General features: G+C 35.0%; 1 protein-coding gene across 1 annotated transcript; it reads right to left on the bottom strand.

The window, feature by feature from the left end:
• Positions 1 to 1,068: 1,068 nt before the first annotated feature.
• LOC116775615 (uncharacterized) lies at positions 1,069 to 4,715 on the bottom strand. The gene is made up of 3 exons (XM_032668537.2): positions 4,601 to 4,715; positions 4,193 to 4,297; positions 1,069 to 4,116 (listed from the first exon to the last, which is right to left on the bottom strand). The coding sequence occupies exons 1-3, from the start codon at positions 4,652 to 4,654 to the stop codon at positions 1,093 to 1,095; spliced, it is 3,183 nt and encodes a 1,060-aa protein (XP_032524428.2). The 5' UTR covers positions 4,655 to 4,715; the 3' UTR covers positions 1,069 to 1,092.
• Positions 4,716 to 14,614: the final 9,899 nt, after the last annotated feature.

The following is a 14,614-nucleotide window of genomic DNA, read 5'->3' as shown; positions in this document are numbered from 1 at the left end:
TTAATATTAATTAAAAATACAATGCTGCCAGTGTTTACTTTGAACTTGCTACTTTATTAGACATTGTTCGTTTAAAATACTTCTGATGATGTATACTTTTACAGCATATTTATATACAATATATGTCTGAGAAGTGAACATTGGTCCATAAAGAAATTGTGCCTAAGCAAACAGGCAGGCAAACTAAATAATAATGCTCTGTCAGCATGGATAAATATCCTGTAGATACTATTGCTAAATAAATCACAGAGGAAGACAAAGCAAAAGATTTGTTTTTATTTTATTATCCTGTGAATTCAAAACAGGTAAAAATCTTATCTTACCGTACGTTGCTTATTGTATTAAATTCATCAAAATTAGGAAACCATCTATTGATAAATAATTGATATTGAATACTTATTACAATACGTTACTCGTAATAGTATAGTAAAAAGTAACAGTATAATATTATTACCGAAGTATTTTTTTTTTCTCTTTTTATGTAAAAGAACCAGAGGACAGTAGTAGCTCTGTAACAAAATTTATAAACCACTTTTTTTGATTTTCTTGTTTCACGTTAAACTAATTTTTTGTTGCCACTCAAATGAGTTATGATGAAAACCTCAAATCCCTATGCTTATTCTTGGTTTTTCATCGTCACACTACATACGGAGTGTTAACAGTCTTTGTTTATAAATCTTCCCACCCGCTATCCTATATTATTAACATTGGTTGTTGAATGTGATATGTGAAAAACTTAGTGTATACTGTGACGATGCAAACTAAGATGTGGCCTACTATTTTAATTTTTTTTAATACACAAGACATAGATTATTACGACACCATTACTTATTTATAACGCATGAATTTTACATTTAGAGGCACTCGTGTTCATGCAGACACTTGATGTATGTATACCCAGTGTATTGCGTGTAGTAAAATAAAAATGTAAATAGTAAATTAAAACAATTTTTTCTCTAAATTATATGATAATTCTATCATTATGTTTGTGCTATCGTACCACGACTTTATTCACAGAATAATATTTCAAACTGATGGAGAAAAATAGGAATATAATCAATGAAACTATTTGTGAATAAAGTGTTATTTTATTTAAACCTGATTGTAACCATAACCTGGGCGATAAGTATTTGGAGCTAAATAGCTGTTATATTTGGATCCAAGGAATGCATTGTTTTGTGGCTGTTGGCTTGGCTGTTTGGGATTTTGATTGTAACTTAGTACAGCCTGTGCCGGATACGGATCTGTGTTATATTCATTCCTACCTAAACTTTTTTGTAAATGTTGAAGATATTTTTGTTGGGCCCTCAAATAATCTGTAAGAGGATTTATCATTTGTCCAGAGACTTTTGTTGCATTACCATCTGTTTTGAAGATACTATGAAGTGGTATGTTCGCATTCAACTGTTTAACTATTTTTAAGTTCTCATCAAGGTTTGTGTTATCTGTCTCGACTAAATTCGCTTTTATCAAGGTCCCGTCGCTTGTTATAAGTTTCAATAGATCATTTTTGTTGACTTTCTTCAGATCATTGGAAGCTTCTGATATATCTGAACCCATTAAAATGTCATGATTAGGACTGTTTCTGAGATTCGGTATTTTAACTAGTAAATTTCTTATATTTGACAAGAATGTCTGGTATGGTAATCTGTATTTCACGTAATAGTAAGGATCAAGTATTGGCCTGTCGTGTCTCAGTTTGTACGTCAATTCAACAAAGCTGTTTCTGTTTGGTGTTGAATTCAATTTGTACAGATTCGACACAGCAAGCAACCGATGCAAATGTTGTAATTGGACATTGTATTTTTCTGTTAGTTTATTAGCGTTTGCAATATTCAAATTATTATTATAATAAGAATTTGGTACCTGCACGGGACGATTATATAAAGAAGTTTGCAATTGGTTCATGTATTTGTCATGGGAATTGTATAACGCGTTATTTAGACCGCTTAACAACGAAGCGGTTGGAATGCTATTTTTTGATAGATTTTCAATTCCTTGATTTAAAAGATTTCTGTCTGTTTGAACCGCTTGAGGATATAGTCCTTTACTCAAACCTGAATATTGATTGTAGTAATTATAACTATTTTGTTGTGTTTGGGATGACGAATCCATTTCGATATTTGTACTTTGTTTTTGGTTTAGGTTTGACAACACCTTTGGTTCTAAATTCCAATTCAGTTTAAGTACATATGATAGTATTGGATTTTCAGTCGTCAATTGTCCAACATTTTGCTGTTGTCTGTTGTTATACAATTCATTTAGTTGTTTCAGTATCATATTATTTTTACTGAACGCAAACGCAGAATAGGCTTTATTAAAGTTATGTGTAGAGACATCCGCTTCTTGATCCGCAGATTTTGTTAAATCCATATTTACGTTATAATTTTTCTTGAGATTCTGATAACTTTGTAAGTCATAGTATTTCCTGTTTAACGCGTTTACATATTCTTGGTACTTTTTATTTCCAGTAAAACTTTGTAGTGATTGCGATATATTTTGTAATAAATTCTGGGTTTGCATAACATTTTGTTGCTGATCTACCAAGTTTTGCTCAGGATGGGAGTTATCATATCCGATAATTGGTTTGTTGGCTGGATTATTATAAATATTTAAGGGATTAAGTTGTAAAGATAATATTTCTAGTGGTTTGGAATATAATTTTTTTGGGGGATTAATAGGCAAGGGTAGTAAGTTTTGTAAATTATTAGAAGGTGGTTCTGTAGGACTCTGTAACACAGGTAAAATGTTTTGGTTGGGATAATAATCCGTAGCCTGTAAGGGACTTAATGGTAGTGACAGTAATTCCTTTGGGGAATTAGAATTTGCGTTTTCTAAAAGATTTTGTGGATAAAGCGCTGAATTTGGCAAGAGATCAAAATTCAGTGGTGATGGCAATGAGTTTGATGGATAGGAATCGATATTTTTTGGATTTTGGAGTAAGAGTGTATTTTGTAAAGGACTCAAGTTGTCAGCACCTGGTAAATTTTGGCCAGGTAACCCAGGTGACAATTCTTCAGGGTAAGGCTCTTCAGGTCTTACAAAAGGCTGTAAGTTACTTAAAGGATTATTATTTGATACTTCTAACGGATCTTGTCCCTTAAGTGGGAAGTTCTGTGAGGGATAATAAATTGCTTTTACTGAATAACTGTCTGGAAGAGGCTTCGACTTAGGACTTAAAGGGTAAGAATTTTCGGTTGCTTTCCAATTTATAGGCAGGGGTTGAGGATAACTTAATGTATTTGTAGGATTTGAAAACGGAGATGGCAGGTATTGTTGAGATGGTTGGGACGAAATTGAGTTCCAAGGGTAAAAAGTATCAGAAGTTTGTAATGGAGGGATAATATTATTCAGAGGATTATATTTAGAATTTTCTGTATTTGGTATAGGTAATACGTTTGTTGAAGGAATTGTAGGTGATTGCTGTATAGCTTCCTTCATCACTGGTAATTCGTTTTGTAAGGGATTCTGATTTATATTTCCCCCTAAGTTTGGTAATAAGTCTTGTAAAGTATTTAAATTTGGTAATTTCGCGTACGCTGGATTTGAAAGAGAGTCCAAATTTGGTTCGTCATTACTAGTTATTCTTATTGGTAAAGGTTTCTGCGACTGATTGTCTGCGAGTAAGGTTGCGGGATAATTGTACAAGACGTCATCTGGTTTGGTAATCAAGTAGTCATAAGCTTTTACCGCATCCCTGTCATCATCAACGTTCAATAGTCCATTATTCATTGTATTTGCATACTTCTCGAGAGCGTTACAGAGCTGGTCACATTTATTTTGTTGTAGTGTTGGCAATTCGTATTCAAAGGATATTTTAATTTTAACGTTATTATTTCTATTCATTAATATTTTCTGTGCCAGAGTATTAATGTCATTCAACTGGTTATTTAGGTTCACGTTACTGTTTACTGTATTTAAATCTTGTTTATAATTTAGTGCACTCATAAGAAGACTATAGTAGTTTTTTAATACTGCTTTGATTTTATTATCACATTGCGGTTTGCTACAAAGTCTGTTAAGATGTCTGGAGACAATTTCTGTGTGAGGGCAATATCGGGCAATATCCTTAACATTACTTAAGCGATTGGAATAAACGTTATTTGGTTGGATATCCTGTAAATATCAAGGATATATATATGTAGATTACAAAACAACGTTTTCATATGAACTATTTTAAAATAAAATTTACCGTAAACAAATCTTCTGCATAATCTGCAGCCACATTCATTTGTGGTAATTGCGGAAGTTGTGTTCCTAAATGTTGTGATACTTCCAAAGGTAATGGCTTAACGAGCTAAAAAACATATTGCTTACAAATAATTAATAATTTTGGCAGAATCTCCAATAGGGCAGGACATTAGTTTTGAAAAAAAATCTAATATTTTATCATTTATGAAATGTGACTATTTATTTATAACAATATTAATGAGGACGCCAAACACTTTCATACATATATTAAATATAAGTTTTAAACAAAATGTGAATACACATTGGATTTAAAATTTACAAAAAAGTGCACTATATTTTTTAAAAGTGTTTCTGACCTTAAAAAGAATTGATTTTGAATTTTCGTAAGACCTTAATTAAAATCACTTACCTCATTTTCAGCTAAAATAGGAGACAAGTTAATAAGCAGTATATGAAAAATCATATTTACTGCTAAATGCGATAATACTTGATGATTTTGTTAGCGACTAAAAAGTGCCTTGTATTTATTAGAAAGTGTGACATCGTAAAACTTTAATTATGTTTCCCATAATATAACTAGCGGAGCAATTTGTTAAGATTTGATAATTTCAAATTGCACTAATTAAATCTGTTTTAAATATTCCAAAAATGTATATAATAAATATGAATTTATTAAATTATAATTCGGACACGCGGGTCTATCTCTCGTTTTTATAAGGAATTAGCAATAAAATAATTTTGATATAGGTATCTTTATTTAGGTCAAGTTTCAAGTTGGTTTTAGAAAAGCGAGGTGTGAGACACAGTTTTCAATTTATTATACTGTTTACCAGGTCTTGATCTTAGTTTCAGCGTCGGGACGTGACGACTCCATCGCCCATTGAAGACTGGGGAGAATTCATGGGGCCGCCTCAGGTATCCAACATCGCCGGGCGGTTTCCATGGTTGTCAGTTGGGGGTAGGAGAAGGAGGTAGATGGCCTGAGGTCCTCACTCGGAGTGCGGTGTTGGGGCGTGCTTCGTTTGAGCGGCTTCGTGATACGGAAGATCGCGGATGGCTAGCGAGGAGGCCGTGCGTGACTGTCTTGGGGGGAAGGGGGTTCACCGCTGAATGCGGTGATGGGAAACTCTGGCCTCTTCGGAGGTCTGGCTCGCTTGATGGCCGGTTTCCGCTCTGTCTGCCGTTCGACGCTTGCGCTCGGCGGTGACTAGTTGGAGACTGACTGCGTGGGCTTGGGTGGCAGGGGTAAGGGGTTAATCCTCTCGCGATTAAGCAAGCCCGCCAGGCGACGGGACATTCCTAGTCACTTGGAGTGAGCTCTCGGGGAAGAGGTGGCCGTGTGCGGCCTGCTGCCGGATTGTCGCAGATGTATGCCTTGCGCGATTCCCGTGTCGATCCACTAGGCGGGGAGTGAGAGTGACCGCTGGTGTTTTAGTGGCCAGAAGGGCCCATGCTACCCATATAAGATCCTCCGTCTCCCCTAGATGGAGGGGTAGGTATAAAACCTTTTACCGCGTTAACAAAAAAAAAAGGTCTTGATCTTAGTGCTGGTTTTGTTTCCTTAGAATACGGTCCATCAGATTTATTTTCATAGAAACTAATTCACTTTAAAAGCCTTGTAATGGTATGATACTAGGATTCCGACTTTTGTGGTGATTTTGCAAGGATTATTTAAACTCAAACTTAATAAACACTTCAAACCGATTTACACATTGGTCTTGAGATACTCTAAACGTCTGTTAAAAATTGTTTTTTTTTTCTGTTCTTTTCATGTTATTTTTAAGTTTTATAAATATTGTTTTCGGGTCAGGATATATACGTTAGGTTTTGAAACATCTTAACGTTATATATGACATTTATATGAATCAAGCGGAATACGACCTTTGACGTAAACCTGGCTAATACTAGAAAGAGAAAAACTCCGTATGGCCTCACTAATATGTGAATAAATGTTTAGTGAGTCCTTCAATTTCAATTGGATTTTTTTATTAAAGAAATTATATCCTGATGTATGTGTATACAGACGTATCTATGTATAGTTATTGTTAAATGAATCTTAAAGTAACGATATCTATCCCGCTAGAAGCACATAGAACAGAAAAACATTTCTAGACCTGATTTCAACAATCCAGCTCGGCAACGCATCCGCAACTCTTATGTTGCACATGTCCATGGGTGACGGTGCCTGCTTTCCATCAGGTAGACCGTCTGCTCGTTTGCACATTTCACATAAAAAAATTGTTGTAATAAATAAAAGTATTGGAAACTAAGTCATTATTTTTGTTTGCGTTTCATATTATGTTACATATACTATGTACATGTAATAGTCTATTAATAATTGTAATACACACCTACTAATATATGTCTGTTACTACTACTATAATTATGCTAATTGGTAGTTGGTAGCGAGGTTGATATTTTGGAATACAAATTGTTATAAAAACGAATAATTTTTCGACACAACTTTGAGTATTATGGAAAACTGTTTTATGACAAAAATTATTCGTGAATACGGAACGACAATAAATTTTTGACAAAAAATAATTGAATTATACCGAGCATGGAGCCACTAGTAATCAAATACTGGTCGTTTAAAACGAACAGAAAAAAGTTTAGATTCATTAGGAACCCCATTACCCTTTTCTTACGAAATTTGTCTAAAATGTATTTGTCCAACTTTCAATAAAATTATTATAGGTACTTGTATTTTAAAATGAAAAGGGCTCTTGCTGTATTACTGATACGCAGAAAAATTATGTCTGCTGGTCAGATTATGATTTTTAAATATATCTATAAAAAGAAAATCACATATCTTTAAACCAATAATGACATTTAAAAGTAATTTGTCTTTGGGATATTATCGTGTAAAGGTTTGCAACCAAATATAGTGTTAGAATAATAATAAATATGAATTGATATAAAATATAGATCGGGTAATTATCTACAAGACTCCGTAATGTGTTAAGAAATAAATTCTATCATATTTTTTTGTTTTCATTTTCTCAGTAATAACAAAATGTTAAAATTAATTACCTAGGTCCATCTGTCAGTGTCATTACATGGTTAGATATTATTCGAAAATTAATATTGTAAATTAGAAAATTTATGAGAACTAAGACTTTCGCGAGTATTCGTTTGCACGAAACCTTATATTCGGATTATACTACGCATGTTTTATTGGAGGTTGACATCTTGTCTGCCCGTGAACACGGTTGCTGCAAAGTAACCGAAACGTCGGGAGTATGTAGTTTTTAAAAACAATAAAATACGCGTAGTAATCCGAAAATATTAGTTTCATTAAAATTATTAAATTTTAAATAAAAAAAGTAAAATACTGGCGAAGGATTTGAACCTGCAATGTCAATGACATTGTTCCAATTAATTTCAATAATTAGGCTACCGGTGTCTGAATAGAATCGGTGGAATCAATTCAAAAAGGACTCGTAATGGCCGGTTTGCGGGTGAATTTAATGGATAGCTTAGTGTCTGCTCTTATTTAATCTAAATTGAATTTAAAATCATTTCTTAGTACATGTGATTCTTATTATTTCCGTCAAATATTACAATCAAAAATTTTGTTGAGATTTTAGGCTGACATCGATCCTGGGAACAAATACACCTTCAGCTTCTGTCATTAACGCTATTCCAATATATGCTTCGAAATTCTCAGACAACAATATCTTATCACTATCTGGGCACTACTCACTAATGATGACTCAATTAAAACAATGGCACTTGAGTCTTGATGACATTTTGAACTGTCGGTTAACACAACTATCTTTTAGCTTCAATAGCTGGAATTAAATAAAATAATTACTACTAATACTACTATAAGACTTTAGCGAGTATTCATTGAAATAAAACTAATATTTTTTCGGATTATTTATTATTTTTAAAACTACATACTCCCGACGTTTCGGTTACTTTGCAGCAACCGTGACCTCGACACCCGTACCTAAGTATGTAGTTAAAATAATTAAAATCGCGTAGTAAATCCGAAAATATTAGCTTAATTTTTACTATTTGAACTCTTTTTATATATACATATGTAATATGTATAATTCTTTAGGTTATTATTATGCTGACGCTTTTTTTGTACTACGATGTAATCTATTTGATCCATCGATCAACATCAAAAACATGTAATATTTAATAAAAACTAATTTATACGTTACTTTTATTATAGTTCATATAAATAGGTGTCCATCAATTCTTGATTAAGATTGGAAATAACACTCAAAAGTCTCCAAATTATCCGTATCTGTTACCGTATATTGGCTTTGCAAATTTCTAGTCGTAATATGTTTTAAAGCATTGACAACTTAGAAGCCTTCAGACCAGATCATGATTAGGGCAAATCTAGAACATAAATCACGGTAAAATAATGGGATATTTGTTGTGTAATTTTCTTAACACTCGGTATCTTGTATCGTCGTTACATAATGGTCATTTCTTCCTACAAAGCCACACCATGTATATCGTCTAATGTTATATTTGTTCCATACTTCGTAATTCCTAAATATTAAATAATACTGTCTTATTTTTAGACGTGGCTAATATATATATATATATATATATATATATATATATATATATATATATATATATTATTCAGTTCTTGGAACGTGCTACGTTACTTACTAATACCAGAATAATCTCAGTTAGTTTTATCAATTAAACATAAATATGTTAAGGGTCGTCGTTTGCAGAGACAAGCATTCCTCTTCAAAATGTTAAGATCCTATTTAGACAAACGTCTAAAGAAACATCTCAATGGAATATGTTTGCCTCATTTAAAATTATATGAAAAATTGCTTTCCTGCAAAACATATCAAGACGAAAAAACATTAAATTCACTTCAGTGTAAATTTGACGATTTACTTTATTGTTTACTTCTCATAAAAATATAATTAATTTATATATTGTATTGTTCGTTTTTATTGAATTCTAAACGTAAAACCTCCATGAGTTTTCTTGAAAAACTCTTATCACTGTTTCTAAGTTATCTGTAGCAATATCTTAAAGAAATTAATTAGTACAAATGTTAACTTTAATCACATTTTAGCATTTGAGTGATTTGCACAAAACACGTTCCTTGAATTATATTATTGAGTTTCTGTTATAGAAAGTAATATGAATTCTCAGTTCACCGACTACAGTAAGAATGTTAGGTTCATCGAAGTAGCATTTATTAATCATGTGTGTGTTTTTTCATTATATATAAATAAATAATAAACGAACTCTCTATGAAAAGTTTAGTCGTAAATTTGTACGGGTTAGAAAATTAGAAATGGGAGCGAGAGTTATAATAGCAAAATCTCTTTACAACCTGCTGAAAGACTTGGGCCTGTCCAGAACCGATAGCCATTCATTCTAGAAACGTACTACGAACGCAGCCCTAGTTGGTTTCTTTAAAATTTGGTTAGGTAGAGAGAGGAGCTTGGACGGTGGAGCGTTTACGCGTGATAGATAGGGGTCCTTAAACCTACACCTGGGTCGCAAGTGCCAGTCATTGTTGAAACTCCTCTCCCTGCAACGCGATGGACCCTCCATCTGCACGGTGAATCCATGGAATGATGAGAGATTTCCCCTCTTTTTAACATGCTTTCTCATATTTTTTTTTTTTTTTTGGTTTCGGGTTGGAAAATCCTCATGGAGCCCCGTCGCCCTCGGGGAATGGCGAAGGGGACTGTCAGACTCTTACTGATTAAAAACCAACCCGTGTTCCTCATGTACCCGTATGTCAAAGGGGCGGGTATCGCCAAAGCATTCGTTGCCACCCCCCCGACAAGTATTGACCCACCAGATGGTTAGGTGGGCCCCGTCAGCCACTCTGCGGCCGTCACCCGGCCACAGGACTCAACTATGAGGCGCGCGCGGGACACACGCCGCCGCCTCGAAGCCTGCAACTGTTCGGACGACACGATGCCCCGAATCCGCCGTCCACAGGCCGCGCTCTACGGTGGCCGGAATTCGGCCACCCTTCGGCGCCCAATGTGTCTGCTGCGGGAGGGGAGAGAGAAGGCAGCCTCTCTCTCTCTTTCCGCCGCCTCCTTTGCGAGCATCACAGCCTCGCAAAAGGTGGCGACGGCACACCACCCTGACTCGCTCCCTACCATAGCAGACACTACAGTCGGAAGCGAGAGATTTCCCGCATCACCTATAGCCGCGACCAAGTCACGGCGCTGCTCGGCCCAAGCTGGGCACTCCGCCAACGTATGCAGCGCCGTATCATTGCGGCCGTCACCACAATGGTGGCACTGGGACGTCTGCTCCCGGCCTATACGACAAAGGTACTTCCCGAAACACCCGTGTCCGGTGAGTACCTGCGTCAGCCGGAAGCTGGGGGCGCCGTGGCTCCTATTGAGCCACCTCTCGAGAACAGGCCTTACCGCAGCTACAGCGGCGTGACCGGCCGTGGGTTGCGCTAAGCGCGTCTGCCACTCTGCCACTAGGACCTGGCGGGGCTCCACCCTCCGTGCTTCAATCTGTCGAGGCATCAGGCGTTCGCCTCGCTCGACCGCCTCTCCGCGCCACCAATAGAGCGACGTGAGGAGCTTTGCTTCGAGGTCCCAGGGGGGGATCCGGCTAGGAGGCTCGCTGCCTCAAAGGAGGTTGTACGGTACCCTCTTATGACCCTAATAGCCATCACGCGCTGCGGCCTTCGCAGCGCAGCGACGTTGCGGGCCGTCAGGGCCTCTGCCCACACGGGCGCAGCGTATAGAGCCATCGACCGTAAGACCCCCATGTAGAGTTTCCGGCATGAGCATTCGGGCCCCCCCAGGTTGGGCAGCAAGCGCGAGAGTGCAGAAGCGGTGACTAACAACCTAGGGGCAAGCCGTGTAAAGTGCGGCCCGAAGTTTCACCGACTGTCGAGGATTAGTCCAAGGTACTTCATTGTCGACTCGACAGCGATGGAGACTCCGCCTACTGTGATGCTGGACCCCGAAGGCGGCTTCATCCTTGGCCCATGGAAACAGATGGCCTCAGACTTGTGCAATGCCACCTCTAAGCCCAGCAAGTATTCTTCCCACGACATGCTTTTTCATATGATATATTATCTCCCCTTAGCTTTTCACCCTCAGTAGAAATTAGCGATAAAATTTAAAATTTCGTTTTGAAATAGTCATTTAAGAATGTTTATTACATTTAAAATAAAAAAGGTGATTGAAAATTTTTCGAATATTTCATAACGCTTTGATAAAAAATACTTCATTCAAGATTTTATACACATGTACATGTTATTATGTTCTAAGAAACAATAGAAGTAGCGATTTATATTTCTGTATAAAAATTAAAAATTTTAATGTTTTTGATTTCATATTAATATTAAATATCTGTCAATTAATTGCAAATAGCTAAACATTTGTGTGCACAAACACCTCTATTGAGAATAGGAGCCACTTGTTTTGCATCAACATTACCTAATCTCGGTTCCATTAAAGTATTTCTCCTCATATCTATATTATTCGTCCTTTTATTTCCAAGGGTATTAAGTGGGCTAATGAGTCTGAGCATGGTATCGTTTTTAATGTCCCACTTTCTTCTACTTCTAATGTGTTACATGCTACCATTTCTTTTGTTTCAGCACTCCCACTGTCTATTCTAGTTTTATCATTATTATCTTCTCGGCCTTCTTCTAGAGTAACAGAGGAAGGTGATTCTTGTTTTTCTTCTCTCAAAGTATTAACTTCACCAGTAACTATCTGATTAATCTTGTTGCTTTCTTTGATATCCCTGTCTCGATCCATATTATTGCCCGAATAACATTTATATGAATAATGTGACTGTGCGCTAGTATTCATATCTTGATTTCCTGTCCCTGTACCGACCACATCTGCTAGTTTTAATCCATCTTTTTTATATAAACGACTATTTTTACTTTTATTTTCGTAATATTGCCTGGCACATTTCTGTTATAGTTACCATAGTAATAAGTTAAATAGTTTTGAATGTAAGGTGCTTGTGATAATTTCAGATAACGTTATCTTTCTAAGCCACTAAGTGGTACAGTGTCTTCGTAACCGACGTTACTTGATATTTTTTTCAAATTACTCCGTCTTATTAGATTTGTATTCACTATATCTTCTTCGAGTGTTTTATCTTCGTTTCGTAGGTCAGTGATATTTCCATCTAAATTTAGGTGTGTATCCTGTGTTACAGCACTTTTATGATCCTGATTATCTGTATTATAAAGTCCTGCTATTTTTTGTTATTAAAACAGAGTTATTTGACCTTTGACCGTTTAAATTTCGATTATTGATCAGATTTACTTTGTACGAATACAAAGGAATGTCTTTGGATAAGCCAGCGCTTGTATGGATTGTATGTATTATAAACCTATTAAGAGAGAAACTGATTTTTAATTATTTTATCCACTAATATTTTTATTGGAGACACTACTGATGAGAATTTTATGTGAACGAAAAGAGATTTTATAAGTTGGATAAACATTTTTATCATCTAAATAACGTCGTTATTTTCGTTGAATTTTCTATTAAATTTCTTTGTTAATTTATTTCTATATGAGTAGATTTTCTCTTATTATTTTAAAAATTTCTATAAAGGTCTTGTAAAGTTTATCGAAAGTTCTTTTGTAAAGTTTATAGCTTGTGTATACACTTCATAACTATATGTACTTAGTGAGGAAAAACACTTTGATTGTAACAAATCCTTGAATTACTCACATTAACAGAAAGACCTGTTATAATTTTAACGGTCACACAGAACACGATAATCTTCATCGTATTGACGAATCATGAAGAGGGGAATCTCAATTGATTTATTATATATATGAGTGGTAAACTACATACCCACCGTGTTCAAATTATCAGCGAGTAATTATCTAATAAACTATTTTAATACCATGTTTTTAGTGTTACAATGTTATCAAATTAAATATAAATCAATCGGAACTGTCGAATTGTGTTGATATTTTTATTCGGTGACTTTATTACATATTGTTTAAGTTAAACAATCACGAATTCCTATAGCTTACATTTATGATCTATTAATACAATTAATGCTTTGATAAAACTATCCTCTAGTTTACATGTTTTACAAATACGTTTTCAGGTAAAAATATGAAAGGGGCCCTAGGACTTTTCTGTATTGGTTTGAGAATGTCTCGTTAAATTAATATGACTGTGTCGCCGCGTTTATATTTAATATTAAGCCATTATTAAGCTTAATGTAACTGTGGCGAAACTTGTAAGTTTTAAGGTGAAGCCCTTATATACATAAACTGTCACGTTCCTCCTGTCTTCTTCACTATGAAATACCTATTTAGTTTTTAGATATATATCTTTATTAGGTACTTCAATGTCAAAACCAGTATGGATGTTTAATGTAAGGCTTGGAACCCATATACAGGCAACATGTAGGTATATTAATAAATAATTTAAGTGACTGTATGTAAATTTTAATTCGTAATTTTTTTAGACTATACACGATACATACATCAATATTGTAAATTTTTAATGTTTTTTCTATATCGAGAATGGCTTATCAGAATTAGGTAAGGTTAGGCTACTTTTTAACCGATTTCAAAAGGAAGTTCTCGATTCTTTGGAGAAATTTCTTAGTAAGATTATCAGAAAATTGTATCAATGTTTAGATCCTTTTTCACAAACATGTGGCTCACTCACTGCTTCATAGCCAAAACTCCATCAAACCAGCACTGAGGTCAGATGATGCCCATGTTATATTCTGACTGTTGAATTTAGAAGTTTCTTAAGAGCTTTCAGCACAAATATGTCCATTTTATTTATAACGTGTTCATTTATACAAATTTTCTCATTCGAAAAAAATGTCTTAACCGCTTTAGTGGTTGTTTTAATGTTGCCACAGTATTATGTTTTAACTAGTCAGTTAAGAAACGATCAGCACGGCTGTCACAGACTGCAAGGCCTGAATCGACTTTTAAAATCCTCAACTTGGTTCTAAATACTATTTTCACCTCAAGAGAAAAAAAAATCTTTTGCTTTTGGACAGGTTTTCTTCTTGTTCTATCCCTTATAGCTTTGATTGCGTTTGGCCTATGGCTATTAATTCATTCGCACTAGAATCGTTAAATATTTTGCCAATGTCAAAAAAAGACTTTTTAAATTCTTGTCATAGCTGACAGTGAATTTGACATTATAGAGATGTTATTATATGGAAGACGAGCTCACTAACAAGAGGAATGATTTCGAAGCTTTATACAGTTTGTCTCCATTCGGCAAACTCCTTCGTGTTTTCTCTAAACACTTTTCAAGATTATCATTCGTTCAACTAATAACGTTGACATTGGCATAATATTCAACGATTCCAGTGCGAATGAAGCCATATTTTAAAAAAAAGTTTGTCGTTGAATTCAGAGACATAACAATATATATAAAAGTATATAGAAGTTCTTAAACTTTTGTTAAAATAAAACACAACA

The sequence above is a fragment of the Danaus plexippus genome, chromosome 27 (assembly GCF_018135715.1).
Source record: "Danaus plexippus chromosome 27, MEX_DaPlex, whole genome shotgun sequence".
In the NCBI taxonomy this organism is placed as follows: domain Eukaryota; kingdom Metazoa; phylum Arthropoda; class Insecta; order Lepidoptera; family Nymphalidae; genus Danaus; species Danaus plexippus.
This window is presented reverse-complemented; position numbering and strand designations above follow the sequence as displayed.